Below are 18,282 nucleotides of genomic sequence, written 5' to 3' on the forward strand. Positions count from 1 at the left end.
CGAACCGGCACTCCAAGGTCTCTTTGTTCAGCAACACTCCCGAAGTATATGAGAATATCGATTTCACATCTGTCTTTAAAAGAGTAAAATGCTAGGGTCTAAGCTACTGCCTTCAAATATTTTAAGGTGGGCTGGCCTGGTCCATAACAATGTGTTTCTGTGTGTTTGTCTGTGTCTGCGTCAAGGCCTGTTGCACATCTGCACCTCAGTCTGTGTCTGTTTCTGTCTTTGTATGTGTATGAATCTATGTCGGTCTGCATGTTTGTGTGTATAAATGTGCCTGTGTGTGTCTGTATGGGATTCTCTCTCTTGAACTGTGTGCGTTATCTCAGTCGAACTATCTCTGCGTGTTTGTAGTTATAAGTGTGTGAGGTAATGTATATGGATGTGTGTATTAGTGTGTGTCTCCGTATCTGTGTGTCTGTGTGTGTATGTGTGTCTTTGTCGGCCGAACTGTGTAATGTATCTGTGTGCACATTCAATGGTCCTTTTGATGTTTATCTCCAAATGTGTGTTTGTATGTGTTTGTGCAGCCTGTGTCTCTGGCTGCAATGGGACTGGAGGAAAGTTTGAACGAATGAATGAATTAAAAAGTGATGAATTAAAGGCTGAGTCTCTCTTGCTCCCTTCCTGTGTTTAATGTAATACAATGCCACCCTCTGGTGGCCTCGACATGCCACTACAAAAGTGGCCGATATTTTCCTTCAGACAGAGCATCACAGCTTGTGAATCTCTCAGGTTGCTGGTGTCTCGTTCTTCAAACAATGTCTTTGGCGACACAGAGCAGTTTTGTCCGACTGATGTTGCATCATTGATGTGAGCAAAAGGAGACAACAATGGGTGGAGAGGAGAGAGAGGGAGACATTGTGAGAGTGAGAGCTGTAAATGGAGGGAGAGGAATCAAGGGAGAGAGATGAATCCTGCTGATGCCAGGTCAGAGAGAGTGATCCTGAGGTGAAGGTAAAGGACAAAGTGACTGAACCCCAACTCCTGAGCTCGGCCCCGGTTCCCTCCCCTTCCCTAAGGACCAGGACTTGGGTCGGGTCTGTCTCTCTCCAGTTCAGCTTCTTCAACACAAAGATAAACAATAAAGCAGTTTGTTCCACTGCTTGGCACTTCTTAATGAACATTTTCATTATTTACAAATTGAAGTTACAGACACAGTCAGTGAAATGGTGCCTTTTCTCACTGGCTCCCAAGTTGTGAGAAACATTGAAATGTGTCCCTGTAACACCCTGTGGGATAAGATTGGATAAACCAGCACTACCCTCAGTCTGTTACCATAGCAACAGGCTGCCTCATTGCTGAAACATGGAACTGAAATGAGAAAATCCTGGATGGATTGATTAATAAGCGAATTTGATTGTTTGATGAATTTGGGTAAAGGGATATTTCAGCACATTCTTCAGCTGCTGTCTGAATTTAGTCTGGGTCGCAGCGTAAATCGCGGTGTTAGTGCAGCAACTGAGGAGCTGCAGCATGAAGCCTAATTCCTGCACATAGGCATCTAGATACACAGAGTCATATGCCAGACTATACATTCGGTTCCATATTGAATACAGCATTAACATTGACCATAACAGGATGAAATTGGCCGAGATCACAAACAATAAAACAATAGATTTTTTTCGGTGTTGTATTTCTTTATCATGGTGAGAGTCCCCATTGGTGTGACTCCGGAGTCTCCTGCGGGCTCTGCTGGTCACCAAAATGTGTCTGATGGTGAAAACATTGAGCAGCAGAATTAGGAGAAATGGGAGAGTTGGTGTTAGAATGTGATGGAGGAACTCGATTGTGACCCAGACACGAGAAGATAGAACACCGTTCATTGTGTAACAAAACCAGGGGGAGTTCGCCAACCGATAAAGACCCGTGAGCATGAAATACCAGAAAATGTTCTTTAAGCAGCTCAGCACAGTCACTGTTCCCAGAACCACAGCCGCCGTTTTCTCACTGCAATATTTATTTTTCAACTTCTGGCAACAAATGGCCACAAACCGATCAAAGGTGAAAGTGACAGTGAACCAGACAGAACAGTCAGTGGCTGCATAAAGCAGGACAGCGTGGATATTACACACGGGGACAGAGTACAGGAAATAAAACTGTTCCCAATAAACAATGGGAATGTGTCTCAATACCAGATCGAGGATAATGACCAGTAGATCCGTCACTGCCATTGCCTCCAGGTAACGCCTGACACATGGAGACAATCCACAATCTTTATAAAGTAGGACGAAGATTGTCATGACGTTAACTGTGAGGAAGGAAAACCAACAATTTATACATCAGCCTGATGGACGTTTTATAATTGATTGAGATCAGAGTGAGATTTTCAAAATGAAATGTTCAGAGATTTATTGATGTAGTTGTAGCTGGAATAACACATGGCAAATTCCGAATTACTGACAGATAGGTGATGTAATACAGAAGAAACCTTCCCTCCCTAAACACACAGACACACATCCACAAGAACAGATGGTTTCTAGAACATTCCCAGAACACTGGGCGGCACGGTGGCACAGTGGTTAGCACTGCTGCCTCACAGCGCCAGAGACTCGGGTTCAGTTCCCGCCTCAGGTGACTGTCCGTGTGGAGTTTGCACATTCTCTCTGTGTCTGTGTGGGCTTCCTCCGGGTGCTCCGGTTAACTCCCATAGTCCAAAGATGTGCAGGTCAGGGGAATTGGCCATTCTAAATTGCCCGTAGTGTTAGATATAGGGGTAAATGTAGGGGTATGGGTGGGTTGTGCTTCGGCGGGTCGGTGTGGACTTGTTGGGCCAAAGGGCCTGTTTCCACACTGTAATGTAATCTAATCTAATTCCCAAAAACGTGATTACTCGAGAGCAGACAGGTCATTGCTTTACAGCTCCTAATATGGAGAATAAACATTGTTGTCCTGAAGGATTCTCTCCCAGTTCCTCAAAGACAAATGGACGCTGGTGGTGGACTACTTTTTAAAATGTCCTTCCTTTTAAAACACGAAGACTCATAACCTCAGGTTGGTCAAATGTTGTCAATACAATTAAATTCAAATTCAATTGGTTTTTGATATCCTGGGCATAACTTCAATTAATTGGATAAATTCAAATCCGGTTTCATTAACCCAAAAACACAACTCGAAGCCTTTGGTTACATTTTCTCAATTCTCAGCACTCTCTGCAGCTGTCACCTAGTCACAGGCACATGGGCTATGAAACTCTCTCAGCTCAGAAATGCACCCTCCTTCTTGTAGTGACCAAACACTCTTTCAACTTCGTAACATCAATCCTTGCAGTATATTCCCCTCTTACTCCTAGGCTCTAACGTTCTTCACTTACCTGTAACCAAACATCTCAAATTCTTCTGAAAATTGAAATATTCCAGTTCCACTGTTCTCATTTGTCAATGTCAGAAACAACATTCTCCACAAACCCCAGCAGATTTATCAAAGATAATTTCCCTTTTGTGAATCTGGGCTGACTCTGTTAAGTTATACCATTATTCTCCAATTATCCAGTTATCACATACCTTACAAACATGCTAATACTTTCCTCACAACTGATGTCAAGTTATCCACGATTTTGTTTTCTGTTTTCCCTCTGCACCGTGTTTTAAATATTTGCAGCCACAGCACCTACTCACTACGGTCCTGGATATTTCCCAGAATCGGAAGAGCTTTGAAGAACTTTGACTTCCCTCAAGACTCAGGGAAGTGCCTCATAGAATCAAGGAATTTACAGGATGAAAAGAGGCCATTGACCCATCATGTCAATACCGGCTCCCAAAAGAGCTGTCCAGCATGCTCCGTCTGCAGCCCCATCTCCGCAGCCCTCGAAATTCATTACTCATTTGGTGCAGCAATTACCACACTTCAATGTAATGTGTTTTTCAAGTAATTCCTTTTCAATAATTCTAATTTCCTGCACTCACTCATCTTCACTGGTCACTCTGTTCCCTAATATTTCTGGAAGATTTTCTGTTCCTTTCACTGTGGAGACAGAACCAACATATTCACCTCATGGGACAGAGATAGCCTGAATATCTCAGAAATGGCATTATGGCACCTGAGGGATATGACACCTATTCTTTTAGAATTAGAATCCCTACATTGTGGAAACAGGCCCTTCGGCCCAATAAGTCCACATCGACCCTCCAAAGTGTAACCCACCCAGAACCATTCAGCTATTGTATATTTACCCCTCACTAATAACCAATCCAATGGGCAATTTAGGCCAATTCACCTCTGTTGCACATTTTTGGATTGAAAGTTCCAGAATCAAACCAGTTCCCTTCATGGTCCATATCAGCACAGTCCTCTCCCTGGTGTGACAGGTTCTGCTGAAGCAGGCGACACAGCTCTGTGACCTCCTCATTGTCTAATCAAACTGGCGTCACACATTGCAACTGGAATAGGTACAACATTGGAAAATATTCCTGGAAATGCCAGAGAGGAGATTGTAGTGCCCTGCTCCCCACTGTTTACAGAGCGTCTCTTCTGTGCAGTCTCTGCTCCATTTGTTAGCCGTGTTGAAGACCCTGATACACTGTGAATGCCCTGCCCACACCTTGTACAGAGTGGGGTCACCAGACCCTCAGCTCTCCCTGAATGAATGCAGCAGCTGGTACACAAACCTGAGGAAACCATTTACAGAACCTTCACTGATGTTCCAGTGACAGGAGCAGGTCAAATCCACATATACATGGTACACCCACTCTGTGTTGAAAATGCCTTCGTTCTCAGATTCTTGTCAGTTGCTGATGAACTGTTACATCTCTGCACAGTCCCACTGACCCGAAATATTAGCAGTTCCAGTCTCCATAGAAGTAGTTGACAATCGCACCATTTTCTGTACCTCAGTCACGATGACAGCAACACCACTATTGCATGGGGAGGTGATTAGAGAAGATGGGGAGGCGATGGTCCAGCCTGTGGTCTATTAATCCAGGGACCCAGGTAATAACCGAGACCTCGGATTTGATCCCACCGTGGCAGATGGTGGAATTTGAATTCAATCAAACATCTGGAATTATGACTCAAATGAAACTCTGAAACCATCGTTTGTTGTCAGGAAAACCCACCTGGCTCCCTAATGTCCTTCAGGGAAGGAAATTTACCACCTTCACCTGGTCTGGCCTACATGTGACTCCAGACGCTCAGCAATAAGGTTGACACTTGTCCTTTGAAATGGCCAAGTCAGCCACTCAGCTGGATCAATCACCACAAAGTCTCAGAGAAATGAAACTGAATGGGCCGAGGCATCTGCAGTTGGTCAAGAAGGCAGCTCAGCAGCATCTTCTCAAGGGCAATTGGCAGGGGAAATAAACGCTGGCCCAGTCTGTGATACCCATGTCCCATTAGTGAATATAAGGAGATGAGCACACTCTGGGAAGAGAGGCAGGGGGGACATAACTCAGTTTAAACAGCGACTTGGAATGATTTTCAAGAGTATGGGAAAAGGCGAAAAATAAATGAGATTAATGCCACATTTTATTTCCATCCCAGCCAATCAGCAATCCCTTTGTTTGCTCCTTTTTCTCTCCCTCTCTCTTTCTCCTTCTGTTCAACTGACTCCTTCTCCTCTTCAAAACAAACAATTCTGTCACTAAAATAATCACAGTATTTCCCAGCTGCTTTCAGTTCTCATGTGTGGTCAGTGGACTCGAAATGTGAACTCTGTCTTTCTTTCGACACAGGCGGGCAAACATGTTCATTTTTCCCAACACTTTTTTTTGTTTCAAAACGGCAGCATATTCCTTTGTTTGATTTAACCCTTGATGTTTTTGATTTCATGGGAATGTCCTGATCACTGGTATGGACAGCGTTTGATGACCAACACTGATTGACCTTGACCTGAGAGGCCATTCCCCAAGGCAGAATAGAGCCAAGCACATTACACAGCAGCACAGAAGCAGACCCTTCAGTCCAACCAGTCCATGCTGAACATAATCCCAAACTAAACTTTTCCTACCTCCCTGCTCCTTGCCCAAAACCCTCCAAATCTTCCCTACTCATGTACTTATCCAAATCTCTTTGGAATGTTGTAATTGTACCCACACTTCCTCAGGAAATTCATCCCACATGTGAACCACCTCCTGTGTAAAAGCTTTGCCCCTCATGTCTTTAACATCTCTCTCCTCTCACCAGAAAAAGGTGCCCTCAGTCTTGAAATCCCCCATCATAGAGAAAAGACAACGATCTGTACCTCTCATCATTTTATAAACTCCTATCAGGTTGCCTCTCCATCTCCTGCACTCCTGTGAAAAAGGTCCCAGTCTATCTTCTACTATTTGGCCTCAGATTACAAGTTTAATGACATGTTTTGGATCCGAAGTCACACTTAACCCAAACCAGATAAGCATGTTAGATTTCTTTCCCAAACAACATCAGTGAAACAGCTCGGATTTCAGACAAAATCGTGGGGGTCTTATGGTTGTTATTAGTGAAACTCACTTTTTCTCCAATTCTTGTCATTTGAATTTAAGGTCTGTTTTCAGTTGTGATAGAATATGAAACAGTGTCTTTCGCACATTAGCTTGTGTCTCTGAATTATCCTTCCAGTGACATTAATTCATGACATGGTGTTTCTGTCATGGAATTACTTTCGAGCCAAGAACAAGTTTGCAATTGAAATATTCACAACTGAACGTGTGACCAGGCTGAGATAATTGTTTATTCATCAACAGTACTGAAATGTAGGTGGAATCTGGTGGTATTATGGAGCCGGCAATGGACAGGTTTGATGATGGACACAATACCAAGACACAAATCGGTTCAGGATAAAAAGGGCCTCGACATTGTGAGCAGTCTCGGTATCAGATGCTTGTGAGGGAGAGGTCTGAAATTTGTGGATAATGAATGGAGTGTTTAATTGAAACTGAAGTTAATAGTTTCTGTCCTTGTCAAATACAGACAACAGAAATAGCAATGGAGTTCAACATGATTTAGGGAAACAAATGAATGGAGATAGACATAAAGGGACTTACCAGGAGCACCAACAATAGCGAGGATGGGATAGTAACCTGCCTGAATAATCAGCAGTACACCTTCTATCCGATAAGATAATAAAGACCAGGAAAGGAAGTTAAGCCCCACAGATAAACTCCTGTCCATTGTTGGAACATTCCAGTCCATTGTTCTCAGATTCTGATCTCTCCTTTCCCTGTCTCTGCAGCTGCCGTTAGTGGTGGATGTGATGCAGTTGCTGAAACAAGGGGATGATGCATTGAAAGAAGCCCTTACTAATAGGAGAGAGAAAGCCTCCAGTTACGCAATTAGATTCCATGGAGATTGACGTTAATCACAGTGACTGAACAAACATTTCTAGTTAACCCCTTTTCAATACAACACTTTCAGTACACATTGATAACGGGACTGGATTTGATATCACTGGCTATTGTTCTTATCTCCCATTGCCAATTGTTCTAGTGAAGTCAGTGGGGAGGGAGAATGATGGATGTTTCTTTTTCGCAGGCTGGATGATCCTGTTGTGTTTTCCCTGCACAATGCTGCATCCAACAGCCCTCCTCAAAAAAAGCAGTCAAGAGGTTGTTACTGTGCTGATCACTCGATCAACCGCCAACCACCAGATTGTCACCATAATTACTCTGACCATTTGCAGGAAGTATGGATTTGCCTGAATGTTCCTTTCACTGATCTAATAAGGCAACTTTGTAACTTCACCACAAAGTGCTCTTCAGCATTTTTTTAAAATAGCAAATATCTTATTGCAGTTTATTTGGTTTAAATCAGCAATATTTACATTCTTTGACTTTAGACCTAAATGTAATATGTACAACAGTTTATTAAAACATTGCTTATTAAGGGATCAGGGACAGAATGAATTTGACATTGCCTCAGAGATACAGGGGATTGGGGGCTTTGGCTGTGGAGATTGGAGAGGAGTACAATGATATCCTCCAGTCACCAGTATTCAAACATCACGCTTTCAAACAGGTGGAATGAAATATAATGCAGAGCAAGGAGACAGATTACATTTGGGAGATGGAATGTCAATCGATAATCTGAATAGAACAGGAGAATTATAAATGTGATTCAGGCAATAGATTTTACAGACACACTCTTTCATCGCAGGGTAACAGGTTGAAAAGATTGTTCATATCTGCACAGGATATTCAGAATTAAAACAGGCAGAGACAACACCGTGGGGCGGCACGGTGGCACAGTGGTTAGCACTGCTGCCTCACAGCGCCAGAGACCCGGGTTCAATTCCTGCCTCAGGCAACTGACTGTGTGGAGTTTGCACGTTCTGCCCGTGTCTGCGTGGGTTTCCTCCGGGTGCTCCGGTTTCCTCCCACCATCCAAAGATGTGCAGGGTCAGGTGAATTGGCCATGCTAAATTGCCCGTAGTGTTAGGTAAGGGGTAAATGTAGGGGTATGGGTGGGTTTCGCTTCGGCGGGTCAGTGTGGACCTGTTGGGCCGAAGGGCCTGTTTCCACACTGTAATCTAATCTAATCTAAAATCTAATCTAAAAACAAAATGTACAGGGGTACAGGGAGATTACATGATAATAACAGGAGATATATAACTCAGTCTGGGTCAGTGCAGAGATGGTGGGCTTTGCTGTAATTAGTCTCTGATATGTATTAAAATCTTTTGGAGTCTGAGGAGACAAACTTGTTCAATGAAGGCCACAGAGTGCGGCATCATCAATAATCTATTCCTGTTGTTTCGTGAAATGCAGTTTCCGCAAAATGCCTTTTCAAATAAAACCGATTTCCTGAGATTTGCATATTTGGATGGATATGAGCAAAAAGAGATTTTTTGGAACATGAAGAAAAAACAGACTCCAGTGTAACACAAGTGTCACTGGCACAACAGCTCAAGGAGTGGACCATATTGGGCAAATATAACCAAGTTCAACCTCGAGACCCGTCAGAAAAAGCAACTGAAACCTGAAATACAAACAGAAACCGGTAGAGACATGCAGCAGATGAGGTTACATCTGAATAGGGAAACAGAGTAAACATATTGACTCTGACATAAAGCTGTTGTGAGTAAGTTTCATTGGCCTCAAAACATTAATTCTGTTTCTGTCTTTTCACCTGCTGAGTTTCTCTCCAGCAGTTTAATTTTTGTTTCTTCTTTCTGAACTGTGACAAATTGTCTGATGTGAACAGGAACAGCAAAGCTGCCGTGTCAGAGGACTCACAAGTATTTGGTGACGGACAGTAAATGAGAAATTACTCAGTTTCCATATCAAATGTCCCTATATCAATGATGTGTTGCATTTTTATAACTTGCGATGTAAATGTTGATCTCAATGGCATTGACATCACACGATCAATCCTCTGACTGTGTGAAAACGAAGGGAATTGTTACCTCAATGTCATGTGGTGCTCCTGATGTTACTGGTGTCACACTCATACAGCAAGGTCTTCCCTTTCTGAGACTTCAGAACAAACTGTGAAAACATAAAACCGATTTTAACACATCGGTTCATGGGTATTGGAAGGCACTAGCAAGCGCAGAGCTTAAACATGTGTTGCCAGAAAATCACAGCAGGTCAGGCAGCATCAAAGAAGAAGGGCTTATGCCCGAAACGTCAATTCTCCTTCTCCTTTGATGCTGCCTGACCCTCTGCGCTTTTCCAGCAACACATTTTTAAGCTCTGATCGCCAGCATCTGCAGTCCTCACTTTCTACTAGTAAAGACAGAGTTTATTTGTTATTCCCAACAGCTCTGGAGAAGGTAACAGGGAGCTGCCGTCTAGAACCTCTTCTATCCAAGTGGTGCAGTCGTACACACAGAGCTGTTTGGAAGGGGATTCCAAGATTTTTAACAAACGATAGTGAAGGAGCAGTAAATTAGTCCCTAGTCAGGGTGTTAAGTGACTTGGAAGACAACTGACAGAGTTTGGATTTCCCATTTACAGTTGAGGGCATTGCCAGTGCAGAATTTTCTCCAATTCCCATTGATCACAGTCTTCCTCAAGGTCCTTGATGTCACACTCAGTCAACTCAGAGGAGGAGGAGGCATGATGGACACTTGACAGTGCTCAAGGTTGCCCTCACAAGAACAGGGTACAATGCTCAACTCATCGACTGCCAGTTCTGTTGTGCCATAGTGAGAAAGCGTAGTGACCTCCTCAGGAGACAGCCACAGTCTACAACAGACAGTGTACACTTCATTGTCCAGTCCTTCCCAAGAGCCAAATGACTGCAACACGTTCTTTGCAGCCTGCAACACATTATCGACGAGGATGAGCACCTCGTCAACACCTTTCCTGTGCCTCCACTTGGAAAATAAACCTCCCTCATCAAACATTCGAGAACAGGTATGCACATGTTTAATTACAATGTACATCTCTCTCTACTAGGCCCTTTCAAATCCCCAGGCTGTGTTCAACATGGAATTAGATATTCATTAAATCATGCCACATACTGTCTCCTGATTCCTGTTGAAGGGCTTATGCCCGAAACATTGATTCTCTTGTCCCTTGGATGCTGCCTGACCTGCTGTGTTTTTCCAGCAGCACACTCTCGACTCTGATCTCCAGTATCTGCAGTCCTCACTTTCTCCACATACTGTCTCCATCAGACACCTTGGAATGGGTTTGGCACAGGGTAGATAGAAATTAAATCTGACTCTACTCTTTTAAAATGAAAGTACAGCTGCCTCATCATTGTCATTAAACAGTCCAACGACAGAGACAACAACGGCTTCGACTCAATGTGGGGTTCCCTCTACTGCTTTGAACCGAAAGTAGAATTAAAATAAAAGTCTCTCCTTATTGGGTCCATCAAAGGGTAGTATTATCTGGAATACCCCCAGTGCTACGAGCTAGTCAGGGCAGGAATAGGAGGAGAGAGCAGATGAATGCATGGCTGAGGAGCTGGTATTTGGGAGACGGATTCACATCTTTGGATCATTGGAATCCCTTTTGGGGTAGAAGTGACCTGTACAAGAAGGACAGATTGCACCTAAATTGGAAGGGGACTAATATACTGGCAGGAAAATTTGCTAGAACTGCTTGGGAGGATTTAAACTAGTAAGGTGGGGGGGAGGGATCCAGGGAGATAGTGAGGAAAGAGATCGATCTGAGACGGGTACAACTGAGAACAGAAGTGAGTCAAACAGTCAGGGCAGGCAGGGACAAGGTAGGACTAATAAATTAAACTGCATTTATTTCAATGCAAGGGGCCTAACAGGGATGGCAGATGAACTCAGGGCATGGTTAGGAACATGGGACTGGGATATCATCGCAATTATGGAAACATGGCTCAGGGATGGGCAGGACTGGCAGCTGAATATTCCAGGATACAAATGCTACAGGAAGGATATAAAGGGAGGCAAAAGAGGAGGGAGAGTGGCATTTTTGATAAGGGATAGCATTACAGCTGTGCTAAGGGACGATATTCCCGGAAATACATCCAGCGAAGTTATTTGGGTGGAATTGAGAAATAAGAAAGGGATGATTACCTTATTGGGATTGTATTATAGACCCCCTAATAGTCAGAGGGAAATTGAGAAACAAACTTGTAAGGAGATCTCAGCTATCTGTAAGAATAATAGGGGATATTAACTTTCCAAACATCAACTGGGGCTGCCATAGTGTTAAAGGTTGAGATGGAGAGGAATTTCTTAAGTGTGTACAAGACAATTTTCTGATTCAGTATGTGAATGTACCTACTAGAGAAGGTGCAAAACTTGACCTACTCTTGGGAAATAAGGCAGGGCAGGTGACTGAGGTGTCAATGGGGGAGCACTTTGGGGCCAGTTACCATAATTCTATTTGTTTTAAAATAGTGATGTAAAAGGATAGACCAGATCTAAAAGTTGAAGTTCTAAATTGGAGAAAGGCCAATTTTGACAGTATTAGGCAAGAATTTTCAAAAGCTGATTGGAGGCAGATGTTTGCAGGTAAAGAGACGGGCTGGAAAATGGGAAGCCTTCAGAAATGAGATAACAAGAATCCAGAGAAAGTATATTTCTGTCAGAGTGAAAGGGAAGGCTGGTAGATATAGGGAATGCTAGATGACTAAAGAAATTGAGGGTTTGGTTAAGAAAAAGAAGGAAGCATATGTCAGGTACAGTCAGGATAGATCGAGTGAATCCTTAGAGTATAAAGAAAGTAGGAGTATACTTAAGAGGGAAATCAGGTGGGCAAAATGGGGACATGAGATAGCTTTGGCAAATAGAATTAAGGAGAATCCAAAGGGGTTTTACAAATATATTGAGGACTAGGGAGAGAATAGGGCCCCTCACAGATCAGCAAAGTGGCCTTTGTGTGTAGCCACAGAAAATGGGGGAGATACTAAATGAATATTTTGCATCAGTATTTACAGTGGAAAAGGATATGGAAGATATAGACTGTAGGGAAAAAGATGGTGACATCTTGCAAAATGTCCAGATTACAGAGGAGGAAGTGCTGGATGTCTTGAAACGGTTAAAGGTGGATAAATCCACAGGACCTGATCAGGTATACCTGACAACTCTGTGGGAAGCTAGAGAAGTGATTGCTGGGCCTCTTGCTGAGATATTTGTATCATTGATAGTCACAGGTGGGGTGCCGGAAGACTGGAGGTTGGCAAACATGGTGCCACTGTTTAAGAAGGGTGGTAAGGACAAGCCAGGGAACTATAGACCAGTGAATCTAACCTCAGTGGTGGGCAAGTTGTTGGAGGAAATCCTAAGGGACAGGATGTACATGTATTTAGAAAGGCAAGGACTGATTTGGGATAGTCAACATGGCTTTGTGCGAGGGAAATCATGTCTCACAAACTTGATTGAGTTTTTTGATGAAGTAACAAAGAAGACTGATGAGGGCAGAGCGGTAGATGTGATCTATATGGACTTCAGTAAGGCGTTTGACAAGGTTCCCCACGGGAGACTAATTAGCAAGGTTAGATCTCATGGAATACAGGGAGAACTAGCCATTTGGATACAGATCTGGCTCAAAGGTAGAAGACAGAGGGTGGTGGTGGAGGGTTGTTTTTCAGACTGGAGGCCTGTGACCAGTGGAGTGCCACAAGGATCGGTGCTGGGTCCTCTACGTTTTGTTATTTACATAAATGATTTGGATGCGAGCATAAGAGGTACAGTTAGTAAGTTTGCAGATGACACCAAAATTGGAGGTGTAGTGGACAGCAAAGAGGGTTACCTCAGAGTACAACAGGATCTTGACCAGATGGGCCAATGGGCTGAGAAGTGGCAGATGGAGTTTAATTCAGATAAATGCGAGGTGCTGCATTTTGGAAAAGCAAATCTTAGCAGGACTTATACACTTAATGGTAAGGTCCTAGGGAGTGTTGCTGAACAGAGACCTTGGAGTGCAGGTTCATAGCTCCTTGAAAGTGGAGTTGCAGGTAGATAGGATAGTGAAGAAGGTGTTTGGTATGCTTTCCTTTATTTGTCAGAGAATTGAGTACAGGAGTTGGGAGGTCATGTTGCGGCTGTACAGGACATTGGTTAGGCCACTGTTGGAATATTGCGTGCAATTCTGGTCTCCTTCCTATCGGAAAGATGTTGTGAAACTTGAAAGGGTTCAGAAAAGATTTACAAGGATGTTGCCAGGGTTGGAGGATCTGAGCTACAGAGAGAGGCTGAACAGGCTGGGGCTGTTTTCCTTGGAGCGTCAGAGGCTGAGGGGTGACCTTATAGAGGTCTACAAAATTATGAGGGGCATGGATAGGATAAATAAGCAAAGTCTTTTCCCTGCAGTCAGGGAGGTGAAAGTGAGGAATGCAGATGCTGGAGATCAGAGCTGAAAATGTATTGCTGGAAAAGCGCAGCAGGTCAGGCAGCATCCAAGGAGCAGGAGAATCGACGTTTCGGGCATGAGCCCTTCTTCAGGAATGAGGAAAGTGTGTCCAGCCGGCTAAGATAAAAGGTCGGGAGGAGGGACTTGGGGGAGGGGCGTTGGAAATGCGAGAGGTGGAAGGAGGTCAAGGTGAGGGTGATAGGCCGGAGTGGGGTTGGGGGCGGAGAGGTCAGGAAGAAGATTGCAGGTTAGGAAGGCGCTGCTGAGTTTGAGGGATTTGACTGAGACCAGGTGGGGGGAGGGGAAATGAGTAAACTGGAGAAATCTGAGTTCATCCCTTGTGGTTGGAGGGTTCCTAGGCGGAAGATGAGGCGTTCTTCCTCCAACCGTCATGTTGCTATGGTCTGGCGATGGAGGAGTCCAAGGACCTGCATGTCCTTGGTGGAGTGGGAGGAGGAGTTGAAGTGTTGAGCCACGGGGTGGTTGGGTTGGTTGGTCCGGGTGTCCCAGAGGTGTTCTCTGAAACGTTCCGCAAGTAGGCGGGCTGTCTCCCCAATATAGTGGAGGCCATATCGGGTGCAGCGGATGCAGTAGATGATGTGTGTGGAGGTGCAGATGAATTTGTGGTGGATATGGAAGGATCCCTTGGGGCCTTGGAGGGAAGTAAGGGGGGAGATGTGGGCGGAAGTTTTGCATTTCTTGTGGTTGCAGGGGAAGGTGCCGGGAGTGGAGGTAGGGTTGGTGGGGGGTGTGGACCTGACGAGGGAGTCATGGAGGGAGTGGTCTTTTCGGAATGCTGATAGGGGAGGCGAGGGAAATATATCCCTGGTGGTGGGGTCCGTTTGGAGGTGGCGGAAATGACGACGGATGATACGATGTATATGGAGGTTGGTGGGATGGTAGATGAGGACCAGTGGGGTTTTGTCCTGGTGGTGATTGGAGGTGTGGGGCTCAAGGGCGGAGGAGCGGGAAGCGGTGGAGGACATCGTTGATCACGTCTGGGGGGAATTCCCAATTCCTTCGTCTCCGCCGCATCTGCTACCAGGAGGACAGTTCCAATACCGTACAACCCAGATGGCCTCCTTCTTCAAAGACCGCAATTATTGGGTAAATAAGCAAAGTCTTTTCCCTGGGGTTGGGGAGTCCAGAACTAGAGGGCATAGGTTTAGGGTGAGAGGGGAAAGATATAAAAGAGACCTAAGAGGTAACTTTTTCACTCAGAGGGTGGTATGTGTGCGGAATGAGTTGCCAGAGGAAGTGGTAGAGGCTAGTACAATTGCAACATTTAAAAGGCATCTGGGTGGGTATATAAATAGGATGGCTTAGGAGGGATATGGGCCGGGTGCTGGCAGCTGGGACTAGATTGGGTTGGGATATTTGGACCGAAGGGGCTGTTTCTGTGCTGTACATCTCTATGACTCTATGACTCTCTCTGACTTATTTTTTTCTGTGCCATGACAAGTTTGGATAAATTGCACATTTTTTATTTTGTACAGGTGTATACGTTACCTGGATGTCACTGCCTACTGAGCAGTTGAACAACGAAGAATGTTATCAGCTTGGTACTGATCCAGTTCACTGGAGCAAAGGAGCAGTCAACTAGGGAAGATATTTAATTGGGGAAAAGGAAATTATGATGCGATCAGATGAGTTGGGAAGTACAGACTGGGAGCAATTGTTCCACAATTAGGGAACAGCAGACATGTGGAGACTATTTAAGGAGCAGTTGTTGTGAGTGATGCACAAATTTGTTCCTCTGAGACAGGTAAGAAGGGGTAGGATTAAGGAACCTTGGATGACGAGAACAGAGGAGTTTCTCGTCAAAAGGAAGAAGGCCGCTTATGTAAGGTGGAGGAAGCAAGGATCTAGCACAGCTTTAGAGGATTACAGGCTTGCTAGAAAGGTGCTCAGAAGTGGACTGAGGAGAGCAGGAGGGGGCACAAAAAAAGGCTTGGCAGGAAGGATTATGGAGAACCCAAAGGCATTTTACTCATATGTGAGGAATAAGAGAATGATCAGGGAGTAGGTAGGGCTGATCAGGGATAGCGTTGGGAACTTGTGTGTGGAGTCTGAGCAGATAGGGAAGCCCTAAATGAGTTTTTTGCTTCAGTTTCCACTGAGCAAAGTGACATTGTTGTGAATGAGAACTTTGAGGAGCTGGGGTACAGGCTTGACCAGATCAAGAAGTTGATGTACTGGAAATATTGGAAAACGTTAAGATTGATAAGTCCCTCCTCAGTTTTATCCTAGCCTGCTCCGGGAAGCAAGAAAGGAGGTTACTCAGACACTGGTGAAGATCTTTGCCTCCTCACTCTCCATGGGAGTCGTACCGGAGGATTGGAAGGAGGCAAATGTTGTTCCTCTTTTCAAGAAGGGTAATAGGGAAATCCCAGGCAATTACAGACCAGTCAGTCTTAGTCTGTGGTCAACAAAGTTTTGGAAAGAATTCTGAGAGTTGGATTTATGACTATTTGGCAAAGCATAGTGTGATGAAAGGCAGTCAGCATGGTTTTGTGAGGGGCAGGTTATGCCTCACAAATCTTATTGAGTTCTTTGAGGAGGTAACAAGACAGGTCGACAAATGTCGAGCAGTGGATGTGGTGTATATGACTTTAGCAAGGCATTTGATAAGGTTCCCCATGGTAGGCTCATTCAGGAAGTATGGGATATAGGGAGATTTAGCTATCTGGATTCAGAAATGGCTGGCTGACAGAAGTCAGAGAGTGGTTGTAGAGTGGTTGTAATTGGAAAGTATTCTGCCTGTAGGTCACTGTTGAGTGGGATCCCGCAGGGCTCTTTCTTGGGCTTCTACTCTTTGTCGTTTTTATAAATGACTTGGATGAGGAGTTTGAGGGGTGGATTAGTAAATTTGCAGATGACACAAAGGTTGGAGTTGCCGTTGATAGTATCGAGGGCTATTGCATTCTGCAGTGTGACAGACAGGATGCAGAGCTTGGCTGAGAAATGGCAGATGGGATTCAACCTGGATAAATGTGAAGTGATGCATTTTGGAAGTTCAAACTCGAATGCGGAATATAGGATTAAAGACAGGATTCTTAGCAGTGTGGAGCAACAGAGGGATCTTGGTGTGCAAGTACATAGATCCTTCAAAGTTGTCACCCAAGTGGATAGGGTTGTTAAGAAAGCATATGGTGTTTTAGCTTTCATTAACAGGGGAATCGAGTTTAAGAGCAGCGAGGTTTTGTGACAGCTCTATAAGTCCCTGGTGAGACCACACTTGGAATATTGTGTCCAGTTCTAGATACAAAGGCTTTGGAGAGAGTGCAAAGAAGGTTTAACAGGATGCTGCCTGGACTGGAGGGCTTGCCTTATGAAGAGAGGTTGAATAAGCTCGGACTTTTCTGTCTGGAGAGGATGAAGAGAGGTGACCTGATCGAGGTGTACAAAATAATGAGAGGAATAGATAGAGTCAATAGTCAGAGACTTTTTCCCAGGGCAGTAATGACTGGTACGAGGTGTCATAGTTTTAAGATATTAGGAGAAAGGTATAGAGACGACGTCAGAGGAAGGTTCTTTACGCAGAGAGTTGTGAATTCATGGAATGCATTGTCTGTGGTGGTGTCTCTACAATTTCCTGTTTGTATTTCAGGTTTCCATTGTACCCAGTGTCTTGGTTTCTTTGATGAGCCAAGAGGTTGAACTTGGTTATATTTGCCCAATATGGTCTGTGACTTGAGCTGATGTGCTGGTGACACTTGTGTTACATCAGTCAGACTTTAATCTTCTGAGTTGGGGGGAAGGGAAAGTGAAAGCGACAGGGAGTATGGAGTTAAATGGAAAGATAAGCAAGCAGCAGGATAGCATGTGTGCAGGCGGATTTAAACTTGAGGCAGACTGGGAGTGCAGCAAAAAGGAAGGATAACTTAGGACATCTTATGACTTCCAATATCTCTAATGATAAGGAATTTAGCATTAAGGCACTTTACCTGAATGCTCATAGCATTCGTAACAAAGCAGATGAACTAATGGCACAGATCATCGTGAATGATTATGATGTGGTAGGCATCACAGAGACGTGGTTGCAGGGGGGTCAGGACTGGCAGTTAAACATCCAAGGATTTTCAGCTTATCGAAAAGACAGGGAGGCGGGCAAAGGGGCGGGGTTGCCTTGTTAGTTCAGAACAAAATTAAATCTATGGCACTGAATGACAAAGCGTTGGATGATATGGAGTCGCTGTGGGTGGAATTGAGGAACCACAAAGGCAAAAAAACCATAATGGGAGTTATGTACAGACCTCCTAACAGTGGTCAGGACCAGGGGTGCAACATGTACCGGGAAGTAGAGAAGGCATGTCAGAAAGGCAAGGTCACGGTGATCATGGGAGACTTCAATATGCAGGTAGACTCGGTAAATAATGTTGCCAGTGAATCCAAAGAAAGGGAATTCATGGAATGCTTACAGGATCGCTTTTTGGAACAGCTTGTCATGGAGCTCACAAGGGAGCAGGCTATTCTGGACCTAGTGCTATGTAATGAACCAGACTTTATAAAAAAATCTTAAAGTAAGGGACCACTTAGGAAGCAGCGATCATAATATGGTAGAGTTCAGTCTGCAGTTTGA

General features: G+C 44.4%; 1 protein-coding gene across 1 annotated transcript; it reads right to left on the bottom strand.

Annotated features, from left to right (window-relative positions):
• Window positions 1-1,346: 1,346 nt before the first annotated feature.
• On the bottom strand, window positions 1,347-7,110 carry LOC148142766 (putative G protein-coupled receptor 139). Its single transcript, XM_087976214.1, has 2 exons — window positions 6,963-7,110; window positions 1,347-2,254 (listed from the first exon to the last, which is right to left on the bottom strand). The coding sequence occupies exons 1-2, from the start codon at window positions 7,108-7,110 to the stop codon at window positions 1,347-1,349; spliced, it is 1,056 nt and encodes a 351-aa protein (XP_087832340.1).
• Window positions 7,111-18,282: the final 11,172 nt, after the last annotated feature.

Source organism: Chiloscyllium plagiosum, unplaced genomic scaffold (genome assembly GCF_037043375.1).
Source record: "Chiloscyllium plagiosum isolate Xiang-an unplaced genomic scaffold, Cpla_swu_hap1 HiC_scaffold_28, whole genome shotgun sequence".
In the NCBI taxonomy this organism is placed as follows: Eukaryota; Metazoa; Chordata; class Chondrichthyes; order Orectolobiformes; family Hemiscylliidae; genus Chiloscyllium; species Chiloscyllium plagiosum.

What these genes read in the sequence shown, in the direction of transcription:
- LOC148142766 (XM_087976214.1), bottom strand. Translation starts at nt 7,110, where the DNA reads ATGGACTGGAATGTTCCAACAATGGACAGGAGTTTATCTGTGGGGCTT. An exon ending in CGCTATTGTTGGTGCTCCTG is followed by an intron (nt 2,255 to 6,962) that starts GTAAGTCCCTTT and finishes CCTTCCTCACAG; the next exon opens with TTAACGTCATGACAATCTTC.